The sequence below is a fragment of the Medicago truncatula genome, chromosome 7 (genome assembly GCF_003473485.1).
Source record: "Medicago truncatula cultivar Jemalong A17 chromosome 7, MtrunA17r5.0-ANR, whole genome shotgun sequence".
In the NCBI taxonomy this organism is placed as follows: domain Eukaryota; kingdom Viridiplantae; phylum Streptophyta; class Magnoliopsida; order Fabales; family Fabaceae; genus Medicago; species Medicago truncatula.
In genome coordinates, this window is record NC_053048.1 from 35,827,734 (window position 1) to 35,853,990 (window position 26,257).

At 31.9% G+C, this 26,257-nt stretch overlaps 1 protein-coding gene across 2 annotated transcripts; it reads left to right on the plus strand.

Moving 5' to 3' along the window:
* The first annotated feature begins 7,769 nt into the window (after positions 1 to 7,769).
* LOC11427505 (serine/threonine-protein kinase BSK3) lies at positions 7,770 to 14,540 on the plus strand. 2 transcript variants are annotated; one of them, XM_039827440.1, is made up of 12 exons: positions 7,770 to 8,219; positions 8,623 to 8,740; positions 8,991 to 9,251; positions 9,344 to 9,564; positions 10,168 to 10,303; positions 10,801 to 10,934; positions 11,018 to 11,123; positions 12,208 to 12,293; positions 12,547 to 12,735; positions 13,020 to 13,175; positions 13,361 to 13,474; positions 13,954 to 14,540. In XM_039827440.1, exons 3-12 carry the CDS (start codon positions 9,170 to 9,172, stop codon positions 14,206 to 14,208), a joined length of 1,479 nt encoding a protein of 492 aa, XP_039683374.1. In that variant the 5' UTR covers positions 7,770 to 8,219; positions 8,623 to 8,740; positions 8,991 to 9,169; the 3' UTR covers positions 14,209 to 14,540. The 2 variants fall into 2 exon arrangements, with proteins under 2 accessions (XP_039683374.1, XP_024625394.1); XM_024769626.2 differs by lacking the exon at positions 8,623 to 8,740.
* The last annotated feature ends 11,717 nt before the right edge of the window (positions 14,541 to 26,257 follow it).

Here is a 26,257-nt window from a genome sequence, read left to right on the forward strand (position 1 = left end):
TAAAGCATTTGATAGAATTTAAATTTAATAATTAGATAACTTACGCTCTTAAAACACATGTTAAGCAGTGATTCTATTAATTAATTAATACATGAATACATAATAGTACAACTTTACCTCTCTCACACATTATATATTTTTGGGGATTCTCAATAAAAGAAAGGGAATTTATTTATCTCTATGTATCCCACGTAGGATCCGATCATTATTTTGTTGCAACTTGCAAGTGCAAGGACGTTAGGGTGTTGGCTAATAGATTGGCGGCCTATATCACCCAAAATATCTCTCTAATCTTTGAGAATCTATGCTTACATTCTATACATACAATATATGCTCCTAATATAGTAACATTTTTTTTTTACAAAATTACATAACTTTATTTAGGGTTAAATTATATTATTTTTTGAGGTGGGGTTAATTGTTATTTTGTCCATCTAAATATATCGACTTTAATTTTTGATCTCCTAAAAATTTCATCCAATAATTATTCTTTGAACTTTTTCATCTTCAACCTTGATCTTCGTTGTTAATTGTGTCATTATTTTTTTTGAAGAAGTTAAAATGGAATATATTACTGAAGCTTGGAAATTTTAGCACAAGAAGTGCAAAAACCCCAGCTGAAAGAGTATCAAATTACACTCATAGAACAAAGGGTAACAAAAATAAAAAAAATAAAAAGATCAAATGGCAAAATCACCCCATTATAGATAAATACCCAGACAAGGTAAAGGGTTCAACCACCACAAATGGTAGGAAAAAGCAAAGGTAGGACGGTTCGCTTTCAGCCACCAGTATGATTGAAATTTAATTTTATCTAGTAATTGATTGAACGAGGCCTCTTTTTGATGAAAGACCCGAGTGTTTCTTTCTATCCAAATCACCCACACAAGAAAGCCATATGAGATTAAAAGCTGAGCGGTTGCTTTTGGAAAACCCGCCTAAGGTGCCAAATTGATACAAATGATCTGACGCATGTTCAGGAAACACTAAATGGAACCTAAGCCAGTGAAAAATACCATACAACAGTTTACCAAAAAAATCACAAGAGAAGAATAAGTGTTCTACGTCTTCTAACATGCCACATCCGCCCACACAAACTTAAGCATTTGATTGTATAATTTGTCTTTTAACTAAATTGTCTGTTGTTGGTAATCTATTACGAAGCAGACGCCAAGCAAAGAGACTGACTTTTAAAGGCACTTCCTTATTTCAAATTTCAGTTATGTGATCAGCTGTCAAGTTGTTATTTGTTGATGACAACAAGTAATTATAAGCACTTGTGACGTTATATTTGTTGGATGAATGTAAATGCCAAATCCACCTGTCAGAATGATTAGACTGCAAAACAATATTAGTTAAAATATCACAACACTCCCGCACCTTCTCCTCCTCCCAATGTAACAACCGACGCCGCCACTTCCAAGCTTCACCCTCCTCCCCCCACCCAAGTGAATACATTTCAGCCACCGTTGCCATTTTATTAGTAGCAAGATCAAAAAGGCGACTAAAGCTATTTTTCAAAACCATGCCATCAATCCAAGGATCCCACCAAAATAAAGTTTGTGTACCATCTCCTACCTCTCGCCCAACATTAGCATCAAACCACCGACCACTTCCCACACCAGCCTCATTTTTAATATTAATCAAATTATTCCACCAAACAGAGTTAAATTGCCCCTCCTCATCGATTATTCCTCCTACCTCCCCGTATCGTGATGCTAAAACTCTATACCACAAACTCTTATTTTCAACCCTAATCCTCCAACACCATTTAACAAGTAACGCCAAATTAAACTCCCTTATTCTCCGCACCCCCAACTCTATACAAATGATCTGACACATGTTCAGGAAACACTAAATGGAGTTTAATTACAAAGATAACTTTGTAATTTAAATAGAATATATTTTTTATCATGGCAATAGCAAGTGTTCACCAAACACAGAATATGATAAAATAAGAGTCCTGTTAACCGGTGCCCCCGGGGCACGGATTAAGGAATCCAAAAAAGGAAAATTTCAATAAAAAATAACACTTTTTGACTTTTGAGAAATTGATTACACAATTTCCGATGCAAAAACTACTATATTTGCTTTCTTAACTAGTACCCCGAAGGCACCGGTTAACATTAGCCATAAAATAATGCTATCATCTTTTTATCAAGTGTGCACCAAACGCATGACAAGATAAATGTTTATCCTATCACTATCATATCATATCCTTATCCAGTTTCTTATCCTATCATGTTTCTATCATATCATGCGCACCAAACGGACTCTAGACGTACCTGATATAAATTATGTGTGAGAGGTACATGTGGCTACACTATGTTCATTTGACTCATCGTCCTCTAATCAATCTAACTCAACAAGTTATTCTTAAAGGTGAAAAATAATATTCAAGAGTATATGAGAACCTGACATAGATTGGAATCTGTAAACATTCCAATTTTCGGACTGTTTTTTATTCCTTACTATGTCATCGGACTCTAGCCTTATAAAAAAACAAAATATTAATTTCAAAATTGGATCAAAGAAACTTTGGTTAAATATGTTTTTGGTTCCTATAAATATGTCAACTTTTCGTTTTAGTCTCTCTAAAAAAATTCTTCAACTTTTAGTCCCTCAAAAATTTTCCATCTTCACTTTTGGTCCTCCTTTAAAGTAAACTCATATGTAGAATTCATATTTTTTTAATGAAATTTTCCATAAAAATACATAATATTATAAGAATCTCTCCAAAAAAAAAATAGAATTTTTTAATATGAATTTTTATATTTTTGAAGCTTAAAAATTCATATTTAATTTATGTTTTGTTAAAAAATTCTAATTTTTATTGAAACTTTTTTTTACAATATTCTACATATTTCTGCACAATTTCATTAAAAAAAAATACAAAAATTAACTTTAAAATAGGGACCAAAAATAGTGATTGAAAATTTTATAGGACTAAAAGTTGAAGGAAAATTTTATAGGGACTAAAAAGAAAATTTGGTATATTTATATGGACCAAAAACATAATTAACGCAAGAAACTTACCCCAAATTAGAAAAAAAAAATTGGTGGATAATGTAGATGACATTCGTATGATCATTTTTGGCGTTGGTTTCACTTAGATCGAACTCACAGCCAATGATAAGGGAATAAAAATGTGAAATTTATCAACAGAGGAACCCTCAAATTTTGAGAAAAGTAATGAAATGGCTAAAAATTAAATTAGTATATTAAAATGACTACCTCAAGGATAGAAACATTGTTGTATCATCCTCGTGCGTATAGCTCAGCAGGTGGGGACACTGCAGTATAAATACAAAGGTTGGGGTTTGAACCTCATATTTCTAACTTATTCATCTTGAAAAGTGAAGTTATAGTCGTTAGACTACTTGACAAAAAAATACATTGTTTTATCTTTGGAATGTAATTAGGGATTTTGTGGTTTAAGAATCTTGCTTTCTTGTTCTCATAATGAGCCCAGCCCATTCAAGACAACTATTCTTGAGAATTTATTTTCTCACCCTTAATACTTCTCATGCGTCTTTCAAACTTTCAAAAATGTTCTTTAGTTTTTGGATTCAAAATTTCAAATAGAGCTTTTTGACCATTTTCAAAGTGAAAAAAAAAAATAGACACAGTCGTTTTCGCCACGGTTCAACCATGGTAAGTACTTCAAATTTTAGGATCCAAATGTCCCCTTTACATGATTCGAACCCCTCTTGCGCCAAAAAATTATGGGGAAAAATATGAAATTTAACTTTGACACGAGAAAGGTTTGAAGCATGTAAAATGGGTGTTTGGATAAACTCATTTTGAATTTCAGAATCCAAAAATTCAGAGGCATTTTTGGGTTTTCGAAAGCTGCGTGGGAAACATGGAGAGTGGAAAAAGAAATTATATGTATTTTTCTACTTTTAACTGCACGGGTGCGTTATAGTAAATCTGAAGAAGGGAAGGTGTGAATGGAAGGTCTGTTGATTAGAAGATGAAAAAAAAGGTAGTATTCACATACAGGACTGTGAATGGCTCCAGGGACGAAAATTAATTTGGCCCAATTCAGATGATAGATTACAACAGAAAAAATATGAGGTTTAGAAAGCAGTTTGGCTCATATATCTTTTTCTATTAGTTCAAGTTCTAAAGAAAATACTAATCATTAGTTCCACTCTTCCATAATTAAAATCTTAGTCTCTTAAATAAAAATATTAATTTATTAAACAAAAACTTAAATAAAATTAAGGTAACCCATGCTTGAACTATTGTTTATCCTCGAACAATAAGTTTAGTAGAAAGTCTTTTAAGACAGACATTACATAAAAAAAAAAAAAAGAATAAAAGTTCAATTGTATGTATAAAGTATTGGTAAATTTTAACAATCAAGTGGTCATTTTCTTAAGTTCCTATAATCATATACTCCTTTAAGTTACACGTCCTCAAGAACTCATGCATTTTTCTCAAAGATCAAGTCCTGCTTATTTTCTTATTATTTTTCTCGATACTAATTTTATTATTTTACTTATTTTCTACCTCAATTTTCAACAAATGCAAGAACTTGACACATAAATCTTAAGGTACCTTTTTCTCCTAAGTATGCAATTAAACAGTATTTTTAAGTTTTTGAATGATTGATGATTTTAATTTGATTGAAATATGCAACTGATAAAAATTCCCTCAAAACAAGGGAGTTCATCACTACAATTAACATTCAAAATCCTATTATGTTCTTAAGCCTCAGAACTTAACGCCTAAGGATGATGTAATTTCTAAAATATCAAATATTATATCTCTAGCAACAATAGAAGTGATGCACCAACCTATCTTCCTATTCTCCCTAATTACTATGAGTGGTTTAATAATTAGTTTGTTATTTTTGGAGGGATTAATGGTATTTTACTATTTTTAATTTGTATCACCACAAAATTTTCTAGAAAGTACTCTACATTGGACATTTGTGGGCTATTGAAAATATTTTGCCCTTAAAAACTAAACATTTTGATAATCTCTCCACCCGTGATTAGAGTGAAAATTGCCTCTAGAAGAATTGAAAAAATAAATGAAGTGTATCCTCACTGCCCACCGTACATAGTGTACAATCTATAGGACATGTGACTCCTTTATCTTTTAGACGTACACGAGTTGGTAAGCAATTCCTACAGATTCACCGCATAAAGTTTTTTACCTTTTGGGGAATCTTGAGCTTCCGGATTAGATTCCAAGAGCCTTGTACCTTGAAATGAGATGTATCAAGTAACTCTTGCACACAATACCGGTATGCACTACGAATAAAGTATTCACCATGATTTTTTTTCCTAGATGAGTCGATCTTCCGTCACTGATGGATAGAGCGGTGTGTTCACTATATTTTCAACTACATGGTGATCAAAGATTGACTGTAGGAAAGGTAGATTCCATTCCTTGCGGTCATGTAGCATGCAATCTGAGACTCTTAGATCAGCTAGAGGAAAATGTCCATTAGCATGCGGGATAAGTGTAACATCATTTGCAATCCACTTGTTATACCAAACTGAGATATCCTCACCATCACCTATCTTCTATCTACTTTCAACTTTCAGAATAAATTTAGAATTACATATGCTTCGCCATACAAAGCTAGGCTTATGTCCCAAAGTCGACTCAAAGAAATTGCACCTAGGATAGTATTTTGCCTTATAAAGTCGAGCTACCAACGAATCAGGATTTATCATAAGTCTCCAACCCTGTTTCCCTAACATAGCTAGATTAAAGGTAGGTAGATTTTTGAAACTCATACCTCCATCACTATTGTGCATAGACAATTTATCCCAAGAGAGTCAGTTAATACCTCTACTTTGACCTCCTGAATTACCCCACCAAAAAGAATTCATCATTCTTTCAATTTCACCAGAAAGAGAGACTGGGAGAGTGAACAAACTCATAAAATAGATAGGGATAGATTGGAGCACAAATTTGATTAGAACTTCCAAATTATTTCATGTTGGTTTAATAATTAGTTTTTTATTTTTGGAGGGAATAGTTCATATTTTATATCAACTTGTTTTGGCGGCGTTGTTGTTTTCTTGATATATACAATAAAAAAATTAAATTGATTTCATGTTTTCAAACAGAAACTCATGAATGAGAAACGTTGTAAGAGTTGTTAGATGCAAACTAAAAAACAAGACAGCTAGCTGCAACTGCAAGCAACAATTTTATATACTAAAAGAAGCATGATTAAGTTGATCAAATGTATTCCATGAAATATAGCTAATTAAAAAAAGCTCAAAGGGACTGAATAAAAATATTTCAATTTAATTCATACGTGTTCTTATTTTTCATCAAGGACAAAAGGAAGAAACAGTGATAAGCATTAATTCTTCTTGCCAAAATTTATTGCAATTTGAGTTTTTGACAACAATTTTTTTGAAGGTGCAAGTGTTTAACAATTGATTCATAGGGTAGAATTTAATTGAATTTAATGCTTCCTTAGTTGTTGTTCGTCCTCATTATCCCTTTCTTTGTTGAAATCCAGCATATGCTTTTTCTAGATAGTGTACACATGAACTCAATTATTTGATTGAATGTGCATGATTTGACTTTGTAAGCCCAATTACAGCCAATAATAAAAATAAATCCAAAATACATTGCCGGTGGAATCCTAAGAATATCTTAAAATTAATGTAGCACATTTATGTCTGTTTTTTAACATAAAAATACAATTATTTTTTTTCAAATAGCTTAGCGACTGGAGAAATTCACCTTAAAGATAAAATAGTGGGGTGTCTGGGGTTCAAACCCCGACTCTTGCATACATAATGCATTATCCCTTGCCGAGTGAGTTAAGCTCACGGGGACATAAAAATACAACTTCTTCTGGTTACATTTATAAATAAAAAACAAATTTTTAAATTCATTCAATTTTTTTTATCAAAGCAATAACATATAAAAGACAGAAGAGACATGAACCAATACAGTAGAGTCACGAAGTGTAAAACTTATGAAAAGAAAAACCGAATCTATCCCAAGAAAGGAAAAGTTCTAAAAAAAGAGGTGTCAAAGACGACCATTGTACATAAAAACTAGTCAAATTATGACCATTCATTAAACTTTGATAGAAACACTATATGACTGCAGTCAAGTGTCTGTTTTGCAAGACATTTTTTTTTAGCTTATAGCTTATGTCTTGTAAGTTCATTTCACAAGAAAAACTTGTTTGATAACCACTGCTTTCTCAAGAACTTATAACATTTTTTATCAGCTAATTCAAGTAGCTTATAGCTTATATCTTATTATTGCTAAAAAAAAACTTATAACTTATCTTATTTTATCCCATTTTGCATCCGTAATCTTAATTGAAAATTTAATATTGATTAAATATATTATTTTGTGTCATTCATATTTTTAAGTTTTTAAGTTTAATTAAACTATTAATTTTATCAAACACTATAAATTCAATCAACTAACTTTTTTTTAAAGAAAATTCAATCAACTAACTTATTAATTATAAGTTATAAACTAACTTATCAACTACAAATTCATTCATTATAAATTATCTTATCGACTATCCACTATTTATTATAAATATCTTTATTAAATAGATTTATTTTAGAATGAAAATTCAAATATATATATATATATATATTAGAAATTAATTTAATTTTCTGTTTATCAGAGATTAAATTGAAATAAGAAAAAAATATTAACATCAAATTGAGTTTTTTTTTTTTCTTTTAGAGAGAAAATTGAGTCTTCTATCTTTATTTTATTATATAGTTTACACTTTACACCAAAATGGAAAGGTCAACAAAATACAATTAATAAGAATAGGCAGTTAGGCATAGCCCCATCATCCCTATCTTCTTTATTCATTCATCATTCTTCTTTTCACTTTCAATGCAAAAATCTTTATTTTATTTTCACCTGAGTCCCTTTTTTTCTTCTCAACTGAATTTGTTCATATTAAAAATTGGATTTTTAGTATTTTTCTTCATCTGGGTTGAAGAATTATTTGGCTTCTGAAGAAAAAAAAGGAAAAATTCTTGACTGTCTGTGGAAAATTTTAAGTGGGTTTTGATTGAATCGAGAAAAAGACTCGAACTTTGCAGATTACAATTATTTTTCTATGCGAAAATGTGGATCTTGTAAAGATATTGATTTAATCGAGAAAAAAGAAAAAAAAAACTGAAAAAGTGATTATTTTTTTTATCAGCTTCAGGTGGATCAACTTTTAGAAGAAGAAGAAGCTTAAAAAGGTGAAGTAGCTTTTAGATAAGTTGAAAAAGTGTTACTTTATTTAGTGTTTAATTTTGAATGATAAATATTTAGTAGCAGAATACATTGAGTTGACTAAAAAAAGATATGCATAAAAAGTTGAATATTTAACATTTGTGTGTTTATGATTTGCCCCACTTTGGTGAAATGCAATTAAATGTTCATTTTAGATATTTATTTTTGTATGGTTTTGGGGAGGGGGCTTTAAATGCTGAAGATTATTACAAGTTGTTAGGTTGTCACATTTAAGATTATCTGATGAATATGAGATCATCATCAATCCTATCCTATAAAGGAAAAAATGATATGATTTTCCTCTTTCTTAAATGAGGTAGTTTTACATTTTTGCATTGTTGATGTTTGTCTTGTCTTCAATTCTGGCAGAAGGTTAATGATGATGCCTTTGCTGCCTGAAAATTTAGTACAGAATCTATGGATGATTCTGTTTCTGTTGTTTAGCAGTAATCAAGGACCTATCTAGCAGTGACACTTCATATTGAAGGTGTGTCATTGTATCTGACACCGACACATCATATTGAAGGCGTGTCATTGTATCTGACACCGACACGACACTAGCATCACATGTGGTTATCTTGAATTTGTTCTATCTTTTCAAATTATTATCGGTGTTGTTGTGTCTGGTTTTTCGTATCTGTGGTAGTGTTGCACAAAAGTGGACTAGGATAAGAACTTTTCTTGCTGGTTTTTCCATTTACCTTAACTAAAACAAAGCTTTCTGATATGATTCACAGGCATTTGTGGCTGCAATGTATTACAGATATATGAGTTCTGGTAGAGTCCAATATGTTCGAGTTTCATAGAGTCCGTGTGTAGCTGAGTGGAGTGAATGCTGTATTCGGATATATAAAAAACACATCATTAAAAGTGGAAGAGGTTGTTCTTACTTTTAATCTCATTTAAGTGTATCAAAATGGGGATTCAGTGCTCCAGCTTGGTACCATGCTGTGTGGATTCACAAGTTAAAGCATCTGTTCCTGAAGTTCCAGATGCTGGTAAGTAAAAGTGATATACCATAGTACATTCTGTTATGCTGAGTGAACTATTATTCATACTTGATTTGTGTATACTATGATGTTTGTTGCAGAAAACGAGAATAGAATTGAGACCAACGATGGACCTTCATTTCGGGAATTTACGTTGGAGCAACTTAATAATGCAACGTCCGGTTTTAATGTTGAGAATATAGTTTCTGAACATGGAGAAAAGGCTCCAAATGTTGTTTATAAAGGGAAGATGGAGAATCAAACGAGGATTGTTGTTAAGAGGTTTAATAGAAGTGCTTGGCCCGATGCTCGTCAGTTTTTGGTAAATTTTATCTTTTTTCTTTTTAATAACTTTTTCAAACATACTGTTAAACTTTCAATTCTTGTGTTCACAACCTGGCACTACACAAAACAGCGTTTCAAGCATGAAATGCCGTTAATGGGAACATGTTAGTGTGCTTGTGTAAGTTGTGTTTAGTGATTAAAAGGTGACATCACTTATAAGTATGTGTTGGGTATGACTCATTGTTTACTGATAAGTGAACAAACCGCCTGAGTTGTACAGTTTACGGGTAATCTTGTAAAGTGTAAACTGGACCGTAGTATTTAAATGCAAGCTGTACTTGGTAGTCTCTAAGCTTGAATAATCGAAAGGTATTGCAGCCGCTCTGCAATCGGAGACGCAGGCACAATTGGCTTAACTATGTCAAATGTTGTGTTCTTTGTTTGCATTTTTTTGTATCTTTTTACTGTTGAACCATGGTTGCAACAATATGTTATCCATGATATTCATAATAGTCAATAAAATGGTTAAGTTTGATTATTTTTCTGAAGCTAGTGCACAAAGTTGTGCTGGTATGTTTTCCTTTGACTCTGTCCTTTTCAGTTTCAATTATTTAATGAGAACAAATTTTGTTAACTGTAGGAGGAAGCTAGATCGGTTGGTCAGCTTCGCAGCGAAAGATTGGCAAATTTGCTTGGTTGTTGTTGTGAAGACGATGAGAGGTTGCTTGTGGCTGAATATATGCCAAACGAAACACTTGCGAAACACCTTTTCCACTGTAATAGTTCGTTTCATGCATGTCATCCTTCCTTTTTCATATTTGAAATCAGATCAGTGTGAAGTAATTGTTTCTCTTTTCATTTTTTGTATTGATCATCGGCTTTGTTATGAGTCAATACTACGGCTTCATTGGTGTATAGTATGGGATTAGTACGTACCTAAGCCATTGCGCCATAGTTCAATCTTTTTTCATTTGAAATTTAATAATGTTCTCCAGTTTAAGGAAGGTTCATATATTGAAGTACCAAGTTATCAACAAAACTAGCATCAACTATTACTAAATTTATGCAACAAAATAATTTTGAGGTGTGAAAATTATCTTGCAAGGGTGAAACAATTTTTATTTATTTTTAATTTTGAAGGTCAGAACTCAAACTGTGGCATTCAATCTCAACAAAACATCATGATGTTTGAGCCTCTCCCTTTTGAGAACCTGTTTTCTTTGATACCATTGTTATGATTGTATTATTGAAGCGGTATATGTGTCTATGTCAGGGGATTCTCAACCGATGAAATGGGCAATGCGACTTAGAGTTGTTCTACATCTTGCAGAAGCTCTAGAATACTGCACAAGCAACGGTCGTGCCCTCTATCATGACCTTAATGCATATAGAGTTCTATTTGATGAGGTAAGTTTTGTACTCCACTTCTTAATACGTTTTTAACATAATTTGATTAATCGAAACTGTAAATAATATGTTAATATTTACAGGACGGTAATCCTAGGCTTTCAAGTTTTGGCCTTATGAAGAACAGTAGGGACGGAAAAAGTTATAGCACAAATTTGGCATTTACTCCTCCAGAGTATCTCAGAACTGGTGTGCCATATTTCTTTACTGCTATGGTTTTATTTGAATTAATATTAAGAGAAGTTATGATACATTTAGTATTTCAAATTTGTTTCATGAACTGAATACAATATCATTCTCTGTGTGTCAAATAACAGTTTAAAAAAAGGTTAAAGTGACTGCTGAACACAGGTTATAGCAGTTATGAGTTTCAAAAGTCCAACTTCGTAACATAAATGAATTCTGAAACGATGAAAAAGTGTTACAATGATGCTTAAGTTCGCTTAAATTCGTTTCATTTTTCTTATGTAACCAAAAAAAGGAGACAGATTCTGTGGATGTATACTTTACCTGAAGTCTAAGCTCATTGCATACTCAAGAATCAATTTATAATAGGTTTAATTATTCTTTTGGTCCACGAACCATTTGGAAAATTTTAAATAAGTCATGAACTAAAAAATTTATAACCGAGTCCCTGAATTTGTCCAAAGTGTTTAATTAGATCCTTGTACTATTTTTTTAATCAAGTCCCTGAACTCTTGAATAATTTCTAATTAGGTTCCTCCCATAATTTTAAATGATTTTAATTAGGGCCCTAAGCTCTTCAATAATTTGTATTAGGGTCCCTAAGTTTAGGAACCTAACTCCAAATTATTTAAAGTTTACAACTTAATTAAAACTTTTTAGTTTAAGGCCCTAATTACAAACTACTAACAATTTCTGGGATCCAATTAGTTTAGGGACCTGTTTAATAATCCTCAGATAGTTCAGGGGACTACGAAGCAATTAAACCTAATATATTCCGTGATAAAAAAGCATATTATGTGCATGGTTATTTATTTATTTTTTGAAACGGAAAAATGTTAGTATTGTCAGTATTATGCTGGGAGTGGGGATCAAACCCTCGACCTCCTTATAACTCCAATCTTTAACTCCCTCACTCCAGCCACCAATCCAACCTTATTTCTCCTGATGTCCATGATTATTAGTTGCCCTTCATGCAGTTTAACAATGTTTAACAGAAAACCTGTCGTGCGTTATAACGTTTATGATCGTAAATATTTTGTAAAAGTTGAGTGATCAGGATTTCTTATGACTCTTCTTTGTTCTGTAGGGAGAGTAACACCAGAAAGTGTAATATATAGCTTTGGCACTCTTTTGCTTGACCTTCTTAGTGGGAAGCATATCCCTCCCAGTCATGTAAGTCATCTTATTTTGGGGAAAATAACTCTCTCTCACCTATATCCTCCTAAAAGAAGGAAAGGAATGAATAAAAGTAGATAAATGTTGTACAACTTTATTAATTATTAATTTATTACTTAATTCCAATTGATAAAAATATTTACCATTGATTTGTGAAGTTGAAGATAGCGTAAATTTGACTCCATGTTTCATTTAGTATTGTATATATATATGTACTTGAATACCTGATTTGATTTTTTTTTTGGAGCAGGCCCTTGATTTGATTCGCGACAGAAATATTCAAATGCTCACAGATTCTTGTCTGGAAGGACAATTTTCTGAAGATGATGGAACTGAGTTGGTGCGGTTGGCATCTCGTTGTTTACAGTATGAACCTAGAGAACGACCTAATACAAAGTCGTTAGTGGCTGCTTTGGCTCCTCTTCAAAAAGAAACAGAGGTGTGACTGTCTATTATTATTGTGGGATAGTAATTAGCCAAGTATCACTTCTTAGTAGTAAGCTTGAACAATACCACTACATAGGTTTTCTTTCAGAGTCAAGGCAAAGACAAAATGCGATCAATGGCTTTTCTATCAATTTATTTTTCTATATTCTTACTTACATATCTTGGCGCACACATGAATGACTTTCATGAAAAAACAGAACGCAACTAATTAAGTTTGGAAGTTCTACTCCCGATTATTTTGTCTAACCAAGATATTTCCTACTAATTTCTTTCTAGGTTCCTTCTCACTCATTGATGGGTATCCAACATAGTGCTACTATTTCGGCTTCGTTGTCCCCACTTGGCGATGCATGTTCAAGAAAGGACTTGACTGCCATACACGAAGTTCTCGAAAATATTGGTTATAAAGATGATGATGGAGTGGCAAATGAGGTTTTAATCTATTACTACAGTCCTTTTAATTTATTTCTTAAAATATTGGATTCTTTATTAATTTTTATATTTCTTGAGGTTATTAATTTAAGGTGCAATATATTTACTAAGGCAAACTATGAAATGATATATTGTCCTTTATTATGTTCGATGCTAACCCGTGCATAATCTTCCCTGAACTACAGTTATCTTTCCAAATGTGGACGGATCAAATGCAGGACTCACTAAATTGTAAGCAAAAAGGAGATGCTGCGTTCCGGCACAAAGACTTCAAACTTGCAATAGAGTGCTACACACAGGTAGTTTTATTGTTTTGCTTTGTATTCTTAACTTCTACAGTTGTTGCTGATGCAATGTTTTTAAAAACCAAACCGAACTTGATGGTTCAATTGGTAGAACATTTTACGGTCCTTTACTACGGTTCACTTATTTTGGCGCTTTAATCACGGTTTGATCGTGGTTCGGGCGGTTGAACCATGATCCAGAGGTCCCGTCAGTTCGACGCCTGGTTTGGTTTTTAAAACATTGGTTTGATGTGAGATTTTCACAATGATGAATAATGCTTTTGATTTCCAACTAGAATTATGCATCAATATGTTTATGTGGTTAGTATAATAATAAAGCAATTGATTCTTAAATTCGATTCTGTCTCAAGTCAATGAAGGAAGCATTTCAGTAGCACTTATGGATCCTTCCTATTTAGCAGTTATATTTGAGATTTGATTCGGTTCTTTTTTAGTTTATTTTGTTTAACGATAGTTCATTGTTTCACGTGTAGTTCATTGATGTTGGAACAATGGTTTCTCCAACTGTACATGCACGTCGCAGCTTGTGTTATCTCATTAACGACATGCCTCAAGAAGCAATGAACGATGCCATGCAAGCACAAGTAATTTCCCCTCTATGGCACATTGCGTCTTATCTTCAATCTGTTTCTTTGTCTGGGCTAGGGATGGTGAACGAAGCGCAAGTCGCACTTATGGAGGGAACAACACTGGAAGAGAAGCGAAACACACCTACAGGAAAAAAGTGAAGAGTTTGTACAGAGAATCTATTGTTGATTGTGTTTTCTGCATCATGATCTGCATCGGTTATAATTTTCATCATGTGTTTGAAAAATTCTTGAAGAGAGATGATTTGATGAGTGAGTTGGTAACATCCCTCCCCCTTTTTATTGGGTAGGCTTGGATGTTGTTTGTTTAGTTCTACTATGATTTGATTACAAGAGCATGAATAGTATTTATTTGTTTATCCAACAGGAAAATAATGTGATAATGAAAATGTTAGGAACTTTTCTCTTGGTATATGGAAGAATTCCTAAAGTTGGACAGAATTGAATAAACAGAAGAATAATAATTCTTACTAGAATAACCTTGCACTCATGGCTACCTCTAAAGGAGCACTCTCCTTTCACACCAGAGCATTCTCTAGTCACTAATCTGAATTATTCAAAACTATCTTCCCTTCTAGGGCTATTTAAATACTTTATAAGAATAATCAAAGTAACAACTCTTCAACAACCACCTAACAAACTTATTTCTTTTTTTTTTTAGATAAAGGCAAATGAAATAAAAAGTCATGAGAGGTTTGAACCAAATATAAAATCAATCCATAGAGATGCGAGAGTAAGGTAAGCCAAGACTATCTCCTAAAAGAAAAACAGAGATAAAAGGTGGAGGGGAAGTCAACCACTGAGAAGAAAACATAGAAAGACCCTACCCATTCTTTGCAAGAGCATCAACGGCCCTATTTCCGTCTCTAAGAATGTGGGTGCAAGTGCAACCACTCTGCCTACAAAAAAGCAAACAATTATGCCATCTGCTGCGCATTTTCCACGGAATGTCAGAATCTTTGTAGAATGCAGTGACCACGGCAACTGAATTTGTAAGAAAGGAAACTTACTTATACTCTTTAGTACTCTATAAGAAAAGAAATTCGGTGTACTAAAGCTCCCGCATAGGCAGGGTAGCCTTACCTTATTTTTTACCTAAGAGATTGTTTTCAAAACTTGAATGTGTGACCTTTCAGTTACATGACAACAACTTTACCAGTTGCGCCAAGATTACCCTCCTTTACTTCTCTATAACAAAAAATAAATAAATCTTTACTACTCTATACTATAGTCTATCCAATATTTATATCCTAACACCACAACTCTGTTGTTCACTACCAACAATGTAGTGGAAGCAGAGCATTATTTACTGTTTTATTTCTCTCGAGTATAGTATTGGTACAAGAGTACAAGATTGTTTTTTTTCTTACCACCATGCAACTCGTGGCACTGTTAATTTTGTGATAATTGTGGAATTTGTTACTGTTCCATTAATAAATACAGCACCATCACCATAGGTCCATATAGTATAACTCGTTGAAATCTGTCCTTGACATACTACATGAAATAATTGATGTCTCGGAAAATAGGATAGGAAGCTCATCCAGATATATGCTTTTACTAAATGTGATTGAAATGTTATATGATGAACTATCATGTTATTCTTTTATTATTATTTTTTAATTTTAAATGTATTTACCCCCTGTAATATAGGTCATTTCCGATTTTCCCCGCTGTAAAATATTTTTTTTGATTTACCCCTAATAGGCCAAACAAAAACTAAATTTATTTTATTTTTTCAAGAAATTTTCATTTTTGTTTGGTCTATCAGGGGATAAAGCAAAACAAAAAAAATTTCAGAAAGAAAAATCGAAAATGACCTATATTACAGGGGATAAAGACCTATTAATCCTATTTATTTATTGTAATTCTAATGAATCTGACGCCAAGTTTAATATCAAAATATAAACTTAATCGTTTTCAAAATACTATACTCTAAAACCCTCCATACCAAAAAAAAAAAAAAAAAACCGTCCATACAAAATGAAAGAAAGGAAAAGTAAAGGAGAGAGCATTTGCACAAGGGATCAATATAATCACTTTTCATGCAACTAATACTTTATAGCTAAGACTAAAATTTAGTGAGATTACCATGTCATCACTTTTCATGAAAGATTACCATGTCACAGGTGAGATTTGAACTCACATCCTTATAAATTGAGTATGATAATCGATAACCTATTAGACCAACTGCAATTTTTAAACGACCTCTAATTGCAAGGATGAAATACATATTTAAGCCTTACATATATATATGTATGCAATTTTTATGTGATTCAAAATGCAGAACAATATGCAAGGTACAAATTCGAGGGATCCCAGTATGTGTGACATTGTGGTTGGACAATGTCATGTGACATTCACACAAGTGGAATCCCAAATCTGAGAGTGCCAAAAATAGGATTGCCTCATGTGAAGGGAACCTATTAGAGAAAAAAGTGCAAAACAAAATCATACAAAAGGGAAATTAATTAAAACAAACAGTGAAACAAACATTTTGCAACATTACAAGGGAAATTATTATCAACATTTTGGCACAGCAGTGTTTGAGCAAACAAACTACATGCATGTCCAAATAGGTTTTATTCTAATTATTCCTTCTCCTAGTAGAAAAAAACAAAGCCTAAACGACTTTGTCTATATAACATCATAGTTATTAAAACTAGCTTTGTCTCATTAATCTTAATGAGCCTTAGCTATAGTTGAGTTACATGGTTCATAGCAAAAGTCAGTGATATCAAGGCAATCACACTTCAAAGGAAATGACTCAAAACACCTACAAGTCTTGCAAGCTGAGTGACATGTTGGTTTAACATCTTTACAACGACACTGAGGAGGGATTGAAAATGTGCAACTACAATTATTACAACAAGGTTTACATGTTGATTTGACACCATTTGATATCACTTGAGTGATGAGTGAGTTTGGTTCAAAACGAGCATCAATAATGGTTGTGGTCAAACCTAAGAAAAAAAGTAACAAAGCTATCTTCATCTTCAACCCCATCTCTCTAATATTTTTCCTTCCTTAATAATTGTATATGTGAGGATGCAAAGAAAACTATTGCATTGGTCTATTTATAGATATATGAAATTTTTTAATGAGGTCAGTTATAAAAAGTGACAATGTCTTACTTTGCTTCCTATTTTTATGAATATATATCAATGTCATCCATCATCTTTTAAGGTGTTGTCAGTTTGCTATAAAATGACGTGGATAATCTTTGAGAGATATTTCTTGACATATTTTTTATTGTTCAATCCATCAATTAGTCACCCGCATGCATAATATTATAATAAAAGATTTGCTTGCACGACAAGATAAGGTACATAAATGTTAAATAGTAATCAACGTTTAAGAGAGTTTGATATTAGCCTAACATGAGGTTGGTCGTTCGAATGGTACAAGACTCTGATACCTTTGAGCAACAATTTTAAAATTAGTGAGCAACCATTTTACCACATATGTAATCCTACTCGACTTGAGATGGCAATTCCTTAATTTTAAAAAATAAAAGAGCAGTGCTATATACTGCAAAAAAAATTCACGAACAGATAGCGAAACCTATATTAACCAATGACAAAACAGGATTTAGCAGAATTCATGGATCATGGTTATGAAAACGTAGAGGTCAACTTAAACGGTACCTTGGTGGAATAAACCTTCACGATGCGGTCGTGATATAATTATTCGCAATAAACAGCATTTTCGAAAATAAAATAGCAACTAGCATATATATGAGGATTTTATCAAGAAAATCACATATTTAAGGATATACTACTCTTTTACTAGTCTGCTATGGATAAAAAACCAATGGTCGCCGGTCAACATTTAACCAAAAACATTTATTTTAAAACGACTTTCAACCAATTTTTTTAGATCCTAAACAAAAAACCAATTTCTTTTAGATAGAAGAAATTGATTTAATAATTTTAACATTTTTATCGGTTGTGTTAGAATTTGTGGACAAAACTAATTTTTTTATGCAACAAAAAAGAAACTTGAAATTCACACGGCTTGCATTTTGTAATATCATTTATATTTTATAACTCTTTTTTTTAACGGAATTTATAACTCGTTTAGTTTTACTATTTAGATATTTATACTATATATAAAGAAAATAACTTGTTTTGCCTTTTTGGATTAACTTTCTCTCCTTCTTAAATTACCTTTAACTTTCAATACGAATAATACATATATGATATAATAAATATATAAGATTAAATTTAAATATTAAAACAAAATGTATATGTCTAATTTTTTTTCTATGTATCTCGTTATGGGGATAATTTTTAATTTTTTGTTTTTGGTGGAGTTGACAAATCTTTATGAAGGGCAGTGATGAAAGCGGCGCGCCGTGTCTATTCCATGAATATGTCTTCTCAGGTGAAGTCGTCGTGGTTGCAGAGAAGGGTTTTTCTGAAGTCTTGGTTTTGCCTTGGTTTCGCCGTCGACAAGAACAACAAAAACAACGCACACAAGGCCAGGTATTTGGGAGTAATAGTTCTGCCACCATGGGTTGCTCTTGCTGTTCGTCTAATGCCAGGTATTTGAGAGTATCTAAGAGTGAACGTGCATGCTCTTGTTGTTGAAAATTTGCAACCAGCTGAGTTTCTCAAATTCAAGGAAGAACTTGTTGATGGAAGATAATAAATCAGTAAATTAAGGCTTTTATTAGTTGTGTTTTGGCTATATTTTTACACAAATTATGAATGGTTTTGATTCTGGCTCACTTTTATTGCAGTGCTAATGTAAACTATGTGCTTGAGTTGGACTTTGAACCATTCACTGCATCTTTCCCTCGTCCCATTGGTGGTGGTGTTGTTGTTGATGAAGAAAAGAAAGGAAGAGGATGAGGACGCAGGAGATGTATTTTTGTCCATTCCCATACAATTTTGCTAATTTGATGAGATGACAGTGATTAACTGGAAATAGAGATGAAATTTTAAATGATTAAACAATGCAAAGGTAAGTTGCAAGGATTAAACGATTATATGACCAATTTTTAAACGACCCCTAATTGCAGGGACGAAATACATATTTAAGCCTAATTTAATTGATATATACCATGAAGGTTAAGTTACTCCAAATCATGAGGGGGTAATCTAAAAAATAAAATAAAAAACTATTTTTAGTGGATTAATAAATTGTTTTGATCCATTCATTATCATCTAAATCTATCGAATTCATCCATTTTGTCACTCTTGACGAACTCGAATGAACCTAATCTTAAAGCTCCAAGGCCTATAGAGGTGCTCCCCTCTAAGGTCCAAGTCTTTGTGTGGAGGATAATTAATCATGGGAAAGATTAACACTAAAGGGAATCTTTATTTCATTAGTGGGTCTTGTAAAAGCATCTACTTAGCTAAATAATTTCAAAGGAAACTTAAAAACACAAAAGTAGAAGATGAAGAAAGTTAGTAAAACAAACAGTTTGACCATACAGTTTGTCAAAAACAAACTCCATGGCCAAGCAGTAACTTTTATTCCATTGATTATTTATTCATTTCCATACACAAAAAAAAAACTAAGCCTAAATGACTTTGTTTGATCACATGCATGGTATAGTTAATTACATTTTGGATAGCAGAAGTCAGTGATATCAGCGCAGTGACACTGTGGAGGAATAGATTTTGTGCAAAGACAGCTTTTGCAAGCTGAGTGACATGTTTCTCCAATATCAGTACAATGGCATTGAGGAGGGATTGATTTTGTGCAAGGGCAGGAATCACAGCATGCTGTTGTTGTAGCATCAACCATGGTTGATGTGAAGCTCAAGAGGAAAACCAACAAAGCTAATTTCATCATTGTCTTCTTGTTCAACTCCATATTCTTTCTTCTCACTTGCTCTCTCTTTCTTTACTTTCTGAATTCACATGCAACTACGTGGTGTCTATAAATAGAGTGCAACCAGGGTTATAATCGTATGATAGTACCATCAACATTGGGGCACACTGATATATTTAAACGAAATCCGCTAATAAAGTCTTAGTCTAATAAAGCAACTGATATATTTAAACGTGCACTTTTAAAATACTACATTAATTAATAAGTAATGATATTTGAACATCATTTGTAACAACTTTGATAACAATTTTATTTTATTCTTTTTTTATTTTTCAAAAATAATATAGAGAGAAAATAGAAGAAGCTCTTATAATCACTCTTCTACCACTATCTAGTGGCAAATTTAATAATAAAAAATATGCATATTCCATGTAACAAAAGAAGAAGAAAAAAAACTAATCCGGTCCACTCACAAAACAAAAAATAAAAAATTATCCCCTGAACGAGACATAGAAAATACTTAAATGATTTCCTCCCTTTTATGAGAAACGGGGGCAAACAAACTCCCAGCCAAGTTGCAATTACATTACCAAACTTTTGTTGAAAAACACAAACATATTTGAAAAACAAGTGATCTATTAATAATCCTCAACAAAAGTTACGTGTCAAATGTTGTAAAATATCAACATCATCAACGACTATTGCAACCTTGCTTGATTGTCCAGTCCAATAATCCCGCAACCATTATAAGCCTTCTCAAACACCATGCAACCCAATGCTAAATTAAAACCAAACTTAGGCTAATCCTATCACTTTTTTCTAGGGTCCAAAAACCGCAACAAGATTGGTCAAATCCAAGGATAAAGCTAAGATTATGCATTAATTTCATAATTTCTATTGGGTTGATATGTTATGATGACTTTGAACCTTAGAGTGTGCTTCTCCTTAATGTTTTAGGTTCGATTCTTCAGTTATCAGTTTGGATGAACTAATTTTTTTGGTGTCTGAGATTCGAACTCTAAATCTTGCATGTAGCATACATTATCGTTACCAATTGAGTTAAGCTTACGGAAACTATTTGCGTGTGTCCAAATATCATTTCTGTTATTATAAATATTCATGTTATTTTCTGTTCATATTCTTCTATACTTTTACACTTGGTGTTAAGCCATCTCTTTGTTGATATATTAAGCAGGTTCTAATGTAAACTTGCTCTAGTCTTGTGCTGTTCTAAGTGCTTTAACGGTTGTTTTAATTTTTTTTTTTAATGCTAAACCATTTCTTTTTAGACATAAGTATACTTTAGGCCCTTTAACGGTCCCCTATAAAAAAAACAAGATAAATTTAGTCCCATATGTTTTAGCCTTTTTACAATAGTAGTACTTTTGGCTAATTTTGATCCAATTAACGCTTGTGTGGCCGTAAACTTTACTGAATGGCATGCCACGTAGGTAAATACTGAATTAAAATAAAAATAAAAATGTCATGTGTGTATTTATTGAATTAAAAAATAAAAAGAAAAAAGGAAGATGACTCGTGATGCATCTCTCTCTCTCTCTCAACCGTTATATCTCTCTTCCAAACCCAGAATAGAAAACATACTCTCTGGGAGAATATTTTGATGAACTTCGAAGATTCATAGACGAAAACATTTTCTACAACTATTCTTGCTGTATTAGATTTTAAACTTTTGATTAAATAATTTCATATTTCATCTTTTTTACAAAAATATTTTTCAATGACCTATTAATACGTTAGACTATTTAAATAACTATCAATTTATTTGAAAATAGACTTTTAAATAGGCTTATACATAGTAGACTCTTAAAAATGTCAAATTAAATCCCAAAAATAAGCCTAACACAAATTTGAAAGAAAATATGAGAAAGTGCTTTTTTTTTTTTTTTGAAATGCACGAGGCACAATCTAATGACACATTTTTTTGAAACGAAGATAATAATTTTTCACCAGATCTATAGTCATGTATAAAGAACATTGACAACCAATTGCGATGCATATATTAACGATGAAATGAAAATAGTATTTTATACAAGTATCATTCAAAGGAAATAAATTAATACAAATAGTAAAACAAACATTTACCAACATTACAAAAGAAATTACATTAAGCACACAACTAGCTAGGAGACAGTGTTTGAGGCAAACAAACTGCGTATCCAAGTGCTAGCTTTTATTCTAATTATTTATTCATTATTCATTCTCCCAATTGATAACAAAGCCTAAATGACTTTGTCTAACATGGAATTTATTAAACTAATTTGTCTCATTAATCATCATAATGAGCCTTAATTAGCTATAATAGTTGAGTTATTACATGGTTCATAGCAAAATTCAGTAATGTCAAGGCAAGTACACTTCAAAGGTAATGACTCGAAGCACCTGCAAGACTTGCAATCTGAGTGACAAAATGGTTTAACATCATCACAAGTACAATCAGGTGGGAGTGATCTTGTGCAAGTACAATTGTCACAACAACCTGTACTTTTTGTTGTTGTTGCCAAACCTAAGAAAAAAAGTAACAAAACTACCTTCATCTTCAAATCCATCCCTCTAATTGTCTAAACTCTTTTTATGTATGGTATCTTTTCCTTTCCTTAATTGTGTATGATGATTGATGCTAATTAGTGCCATTGCATTGGCCTATTTATAGATGGATTCAGTTTTGTTCAAAAAAGAAAGAATGACAGATTCAATTTGAATGAGGGCGGTCTATGAATTTTTTTTGACTCATGCATGACAATGTCTTACTTTTGGTTCTTTTTAATTTTTTAAGAATAGTATATGTGCCATCATCATTTTTTTATTCATCAATTAGGCTCCTACATGCATATTTTAAATTATGAATTGAAGGTATTGATTTCACGACAAAATGATTAAGGTACATGCATGTAAAAGTAGCAAGCATTCAAAAATATTTGGATAAGATGATGCTATTAATTTTTTTTTTTTTAAACTTACATGTCAAATTCGAAAGGATTAACACCAAAAAAAATATCATGAGGTAGATTTTATCTTTGTATCCTACTCAACACGAGGTGCAACTAGCATGATATATAGTTGATATATGATTTTGATAAAACTGAAAACTCATTGGCAGAACTACTAATCACATATTTATATATATTAGTATTGCAACTCATAATGATTTGATTAAGTCTATGATATTTTGGGTTAGTGGAAGTATGTTATAACATTTTAAAAATGCTTGGGCCATTCTTTAATGACACATTCTTTTAATTCAAACGTGTCACTATAAATTCATCATTTGTTAGAAAAGTGAGACTTTGACCTGTATGATTTGTTTTCCCTATCGGATTTAATTTCTGCAGCATTAAAGCTTACTTATCTTATTTATTATTAGTGCTCTGATACCAATTGATAGTATTTAGCCATGAATCATTAAATACAAATTTCAGCATATTATCGGAAACGAAGAAGGAAGAAGGAACTGTGTACCTTTTGAATTAGGTTCATGAAGGGATGACAACCAACGAGCATGAGAAGATGACTACCCTTATTCCGTTTAGGTTTGCAAAGTTAGAGAGTTTAAACGTCTGATGGGATGACGTTTAAATAGCTAAACGGCTGAGGGCAGGACCTCTCATTGGACTTAGCTAAATGTTCCAACCAATCACCGTCCATTTAGAAAGAATAATCGAAACATACATATTCATCAACTAATTAGTGTTTAATACCATAGACTATAATTTATTATATAATATTAATTTTTTTGGTAAGATTATATAATATTAACTTATAATAATTAATTATTGTCAATTCATAATTGATTAATTAAATAATTATCCAACATCATAAACCCAAACGCGGTCGGGGGCGTCAATTAAAACGGTTTCAACCAAAATTTTGCAATTGTTTAGTTCTGGGAGAGAAAAAATAATAAAAAAACGAGTATAATAATAGATGTTAGTTTCAAATGTTTTTATTTTTTTGAAATATGTGCAAATATAAAGGAGAGGTGTATTATATCTAAATATTAGTCTCGATAAATTTAACTCAATTGGTAGAGACATTATATTATATATGTAGATGTCAAAGTTTGAACTCCGAACACTCCACTTACTCATCTTAAGAATGAAAAAATAACTTCTACCTACGGGCAAAATCCGTCACTATGTGATGTTAAATTTTTTTTCCAATACTTTTTAAATTAAAATTATCAAGACTACAACGGGACCTCCGAATTATCGAAGATAACCCTCAGTAAGATGAATTAGAAGGGTTAAAGAGAACAAGCGAGAAGGGAGACTGGTGTCTTGTGAAAGGTGTGGTTGATATATACGTGTGATATAATGCTGTTAAGAATTCAACCTGATCCAACTCTGTCGTTACTCATGTGGTCCTCACTTGTGATGTTAGTAATGTAATAATTAGTATGTCCAAAAATGGACAAGCACAACATGCAGCTGTGATAAATGTTAGTGGTACAAAATGAAGGACTCGTTAATGTCATTGTGCAAAAATATTCACAACCTGTCACTCAACTTGCAAAGTTTGTGATTGTCTGTCATCACTACTTGTCCTTTGTCTTTGAGTTGATATCACCATTTTCACTATGAACCATGTAAGTAGGATGTTAGACAAAGTTACTAAATTAGGCTTTGTTGTTCTATATACTTCACCCATTTGCAAAATTCAGACTTTGTTTATTCTTAGTATTTCTTAAATTTTTTTAAGAGTTAAAAAAAATGAAATTGAACCAAACGGAGTCATAAACCACTGGATTATAGGATATTAGTGTAGTTATGTTTGTTTCTTGCAATTCAAGCAACCGTAACAATCGATGAAATTGAGAGTAAGAAGAAGAGAGAATGAGGAAGGTGGTTATGGAGAAAGAAAAAATTTATTGGGAGCTTGTTTTTTTCATTGATTAATGAAAATAGAAGAGTACAATCTATTTATATACACATAACTTGGAGTACAAATTATCAGGTAACTAGCTAACAAATTTTCAAAAGTTTTTTTCTGTCTTATGATTTAGGATTAATCACCTAATACAGGAGTTAAATATTTTTTTAATTGTGATTAAATACTATCACCCGTCACTTCTAAGTTAATATCTATCATTTTGTATTTATGATAACGATAAATACACAAGTAAATTAGTAAAAACAATATATATATATATATATATATATATATATATATATATATATATATATATATCATTTATACATTTATCTAAATTTGTGTTAAATTATCAAACATGCCATATACCTCCTCCATAACAATGAACTCTATTACATTGTGGTCTAAAATATAATAAAAACATAACTAAGTTTACCATATTTAATGTTATTATTCTTAAAATACTCTTTCATTAATTTATATTTCATATTTTCAATAGATAATTTATTCTCATGGAATAAAGTGCTTGAAAATAAGGAAATCACAGTTCAGGACATCAACCGAACCTTAACTAAATTTTTGCTCATTCAACAATAAGATTGATCTCTCGCAACAAATATTTCTACATATTCACGAATGAAATTAAGAAGCTTCAAATATCTATCACTTATGCCACGTTCATTTGGTAAGTGTATTATCATTTTTATTTTTGAAACAACAAAGCAGTGCTTTACACTATTTCTTTTTCATTGCTGGCTTGCTGCCAACCATTGCTTCGTCTCCTTGGCCGGTTGTGGCCTATGGAGCTCCAAGCCTTAAAAATACCGATTGTTGTTTTTGGATTTTCAAATTCTATTTTGAAAAAGAATATATACCGAAGTTGTTACTAGGTTGAGTCACGACCAGATCGCTCTTTTTAAGACGTTTCGTGACACTGCTCAAAATTGTGCAAGGCAAACTATCAACCACGTCGCCTCCAAGATAAAATAAGTTCAGCTACAACTACGCGCTTAACTTTTGCATTATAGAAGACCGTTTGAGATTTACAACTACGCGCTTAACTTCAATATAGTTCTTTGGTGTGATTTTGAATGCGTATCACACTATTAAAAATAAATCATTGATTTATTAAAATAACAACTCTTGATGATTTCACTCTATATACTTCATCTCTTTAGAAGATTCAAATCTATGTATAAATATATGTTGCTGCCTTAAAAGATTAGCACGTGTACGGTATCACACTTAAAACCGATAAGCGTGATCCTCGTGTTCCTTATAATAATTACTTAAGGGTCCCAATATTGAATACAATAGGGTCAATTATGTGAGTGTGGGAGATTTTATTTTTGAAGGAGCTTAGAAACAGATATAGGATATCTTATATTATTCAATAAGAGTCTCGACAGTGACTACAAATGTCCGGATAGTGTGTTGTTGGTGTACATCAATAAACAGAATCGAAAATGAAAATGAAAATTAATATTATCTTCTATAGATTTTGGGTTCAATTCTC

Excerpts from the sequence above, each read along its gene's own strand:
- LOC11427505 (XM_039827440.1), top strand. The coding sequence starts at position 9,170 with ATGGGGATTCAGTGCTCCAGCTTGGTACCATGCTGTGTGGATTCACAA. Across the intron at positions 10,935-11,017 it reads ATAGAGTTCTATTTGATGAG|GACGGTAATCCTAGGCTTTC; the intron begins GTAAGTTTTGTA and ends TAATATTTACAG. Across the intron at positions 11,124-12,207 it reads TCCAGAGTATCTCAGAACTG|GGAGAGTAACACCAGAAAGT; the intron begins GTGTGCCATATT and ends TTTGTTCTGTAG.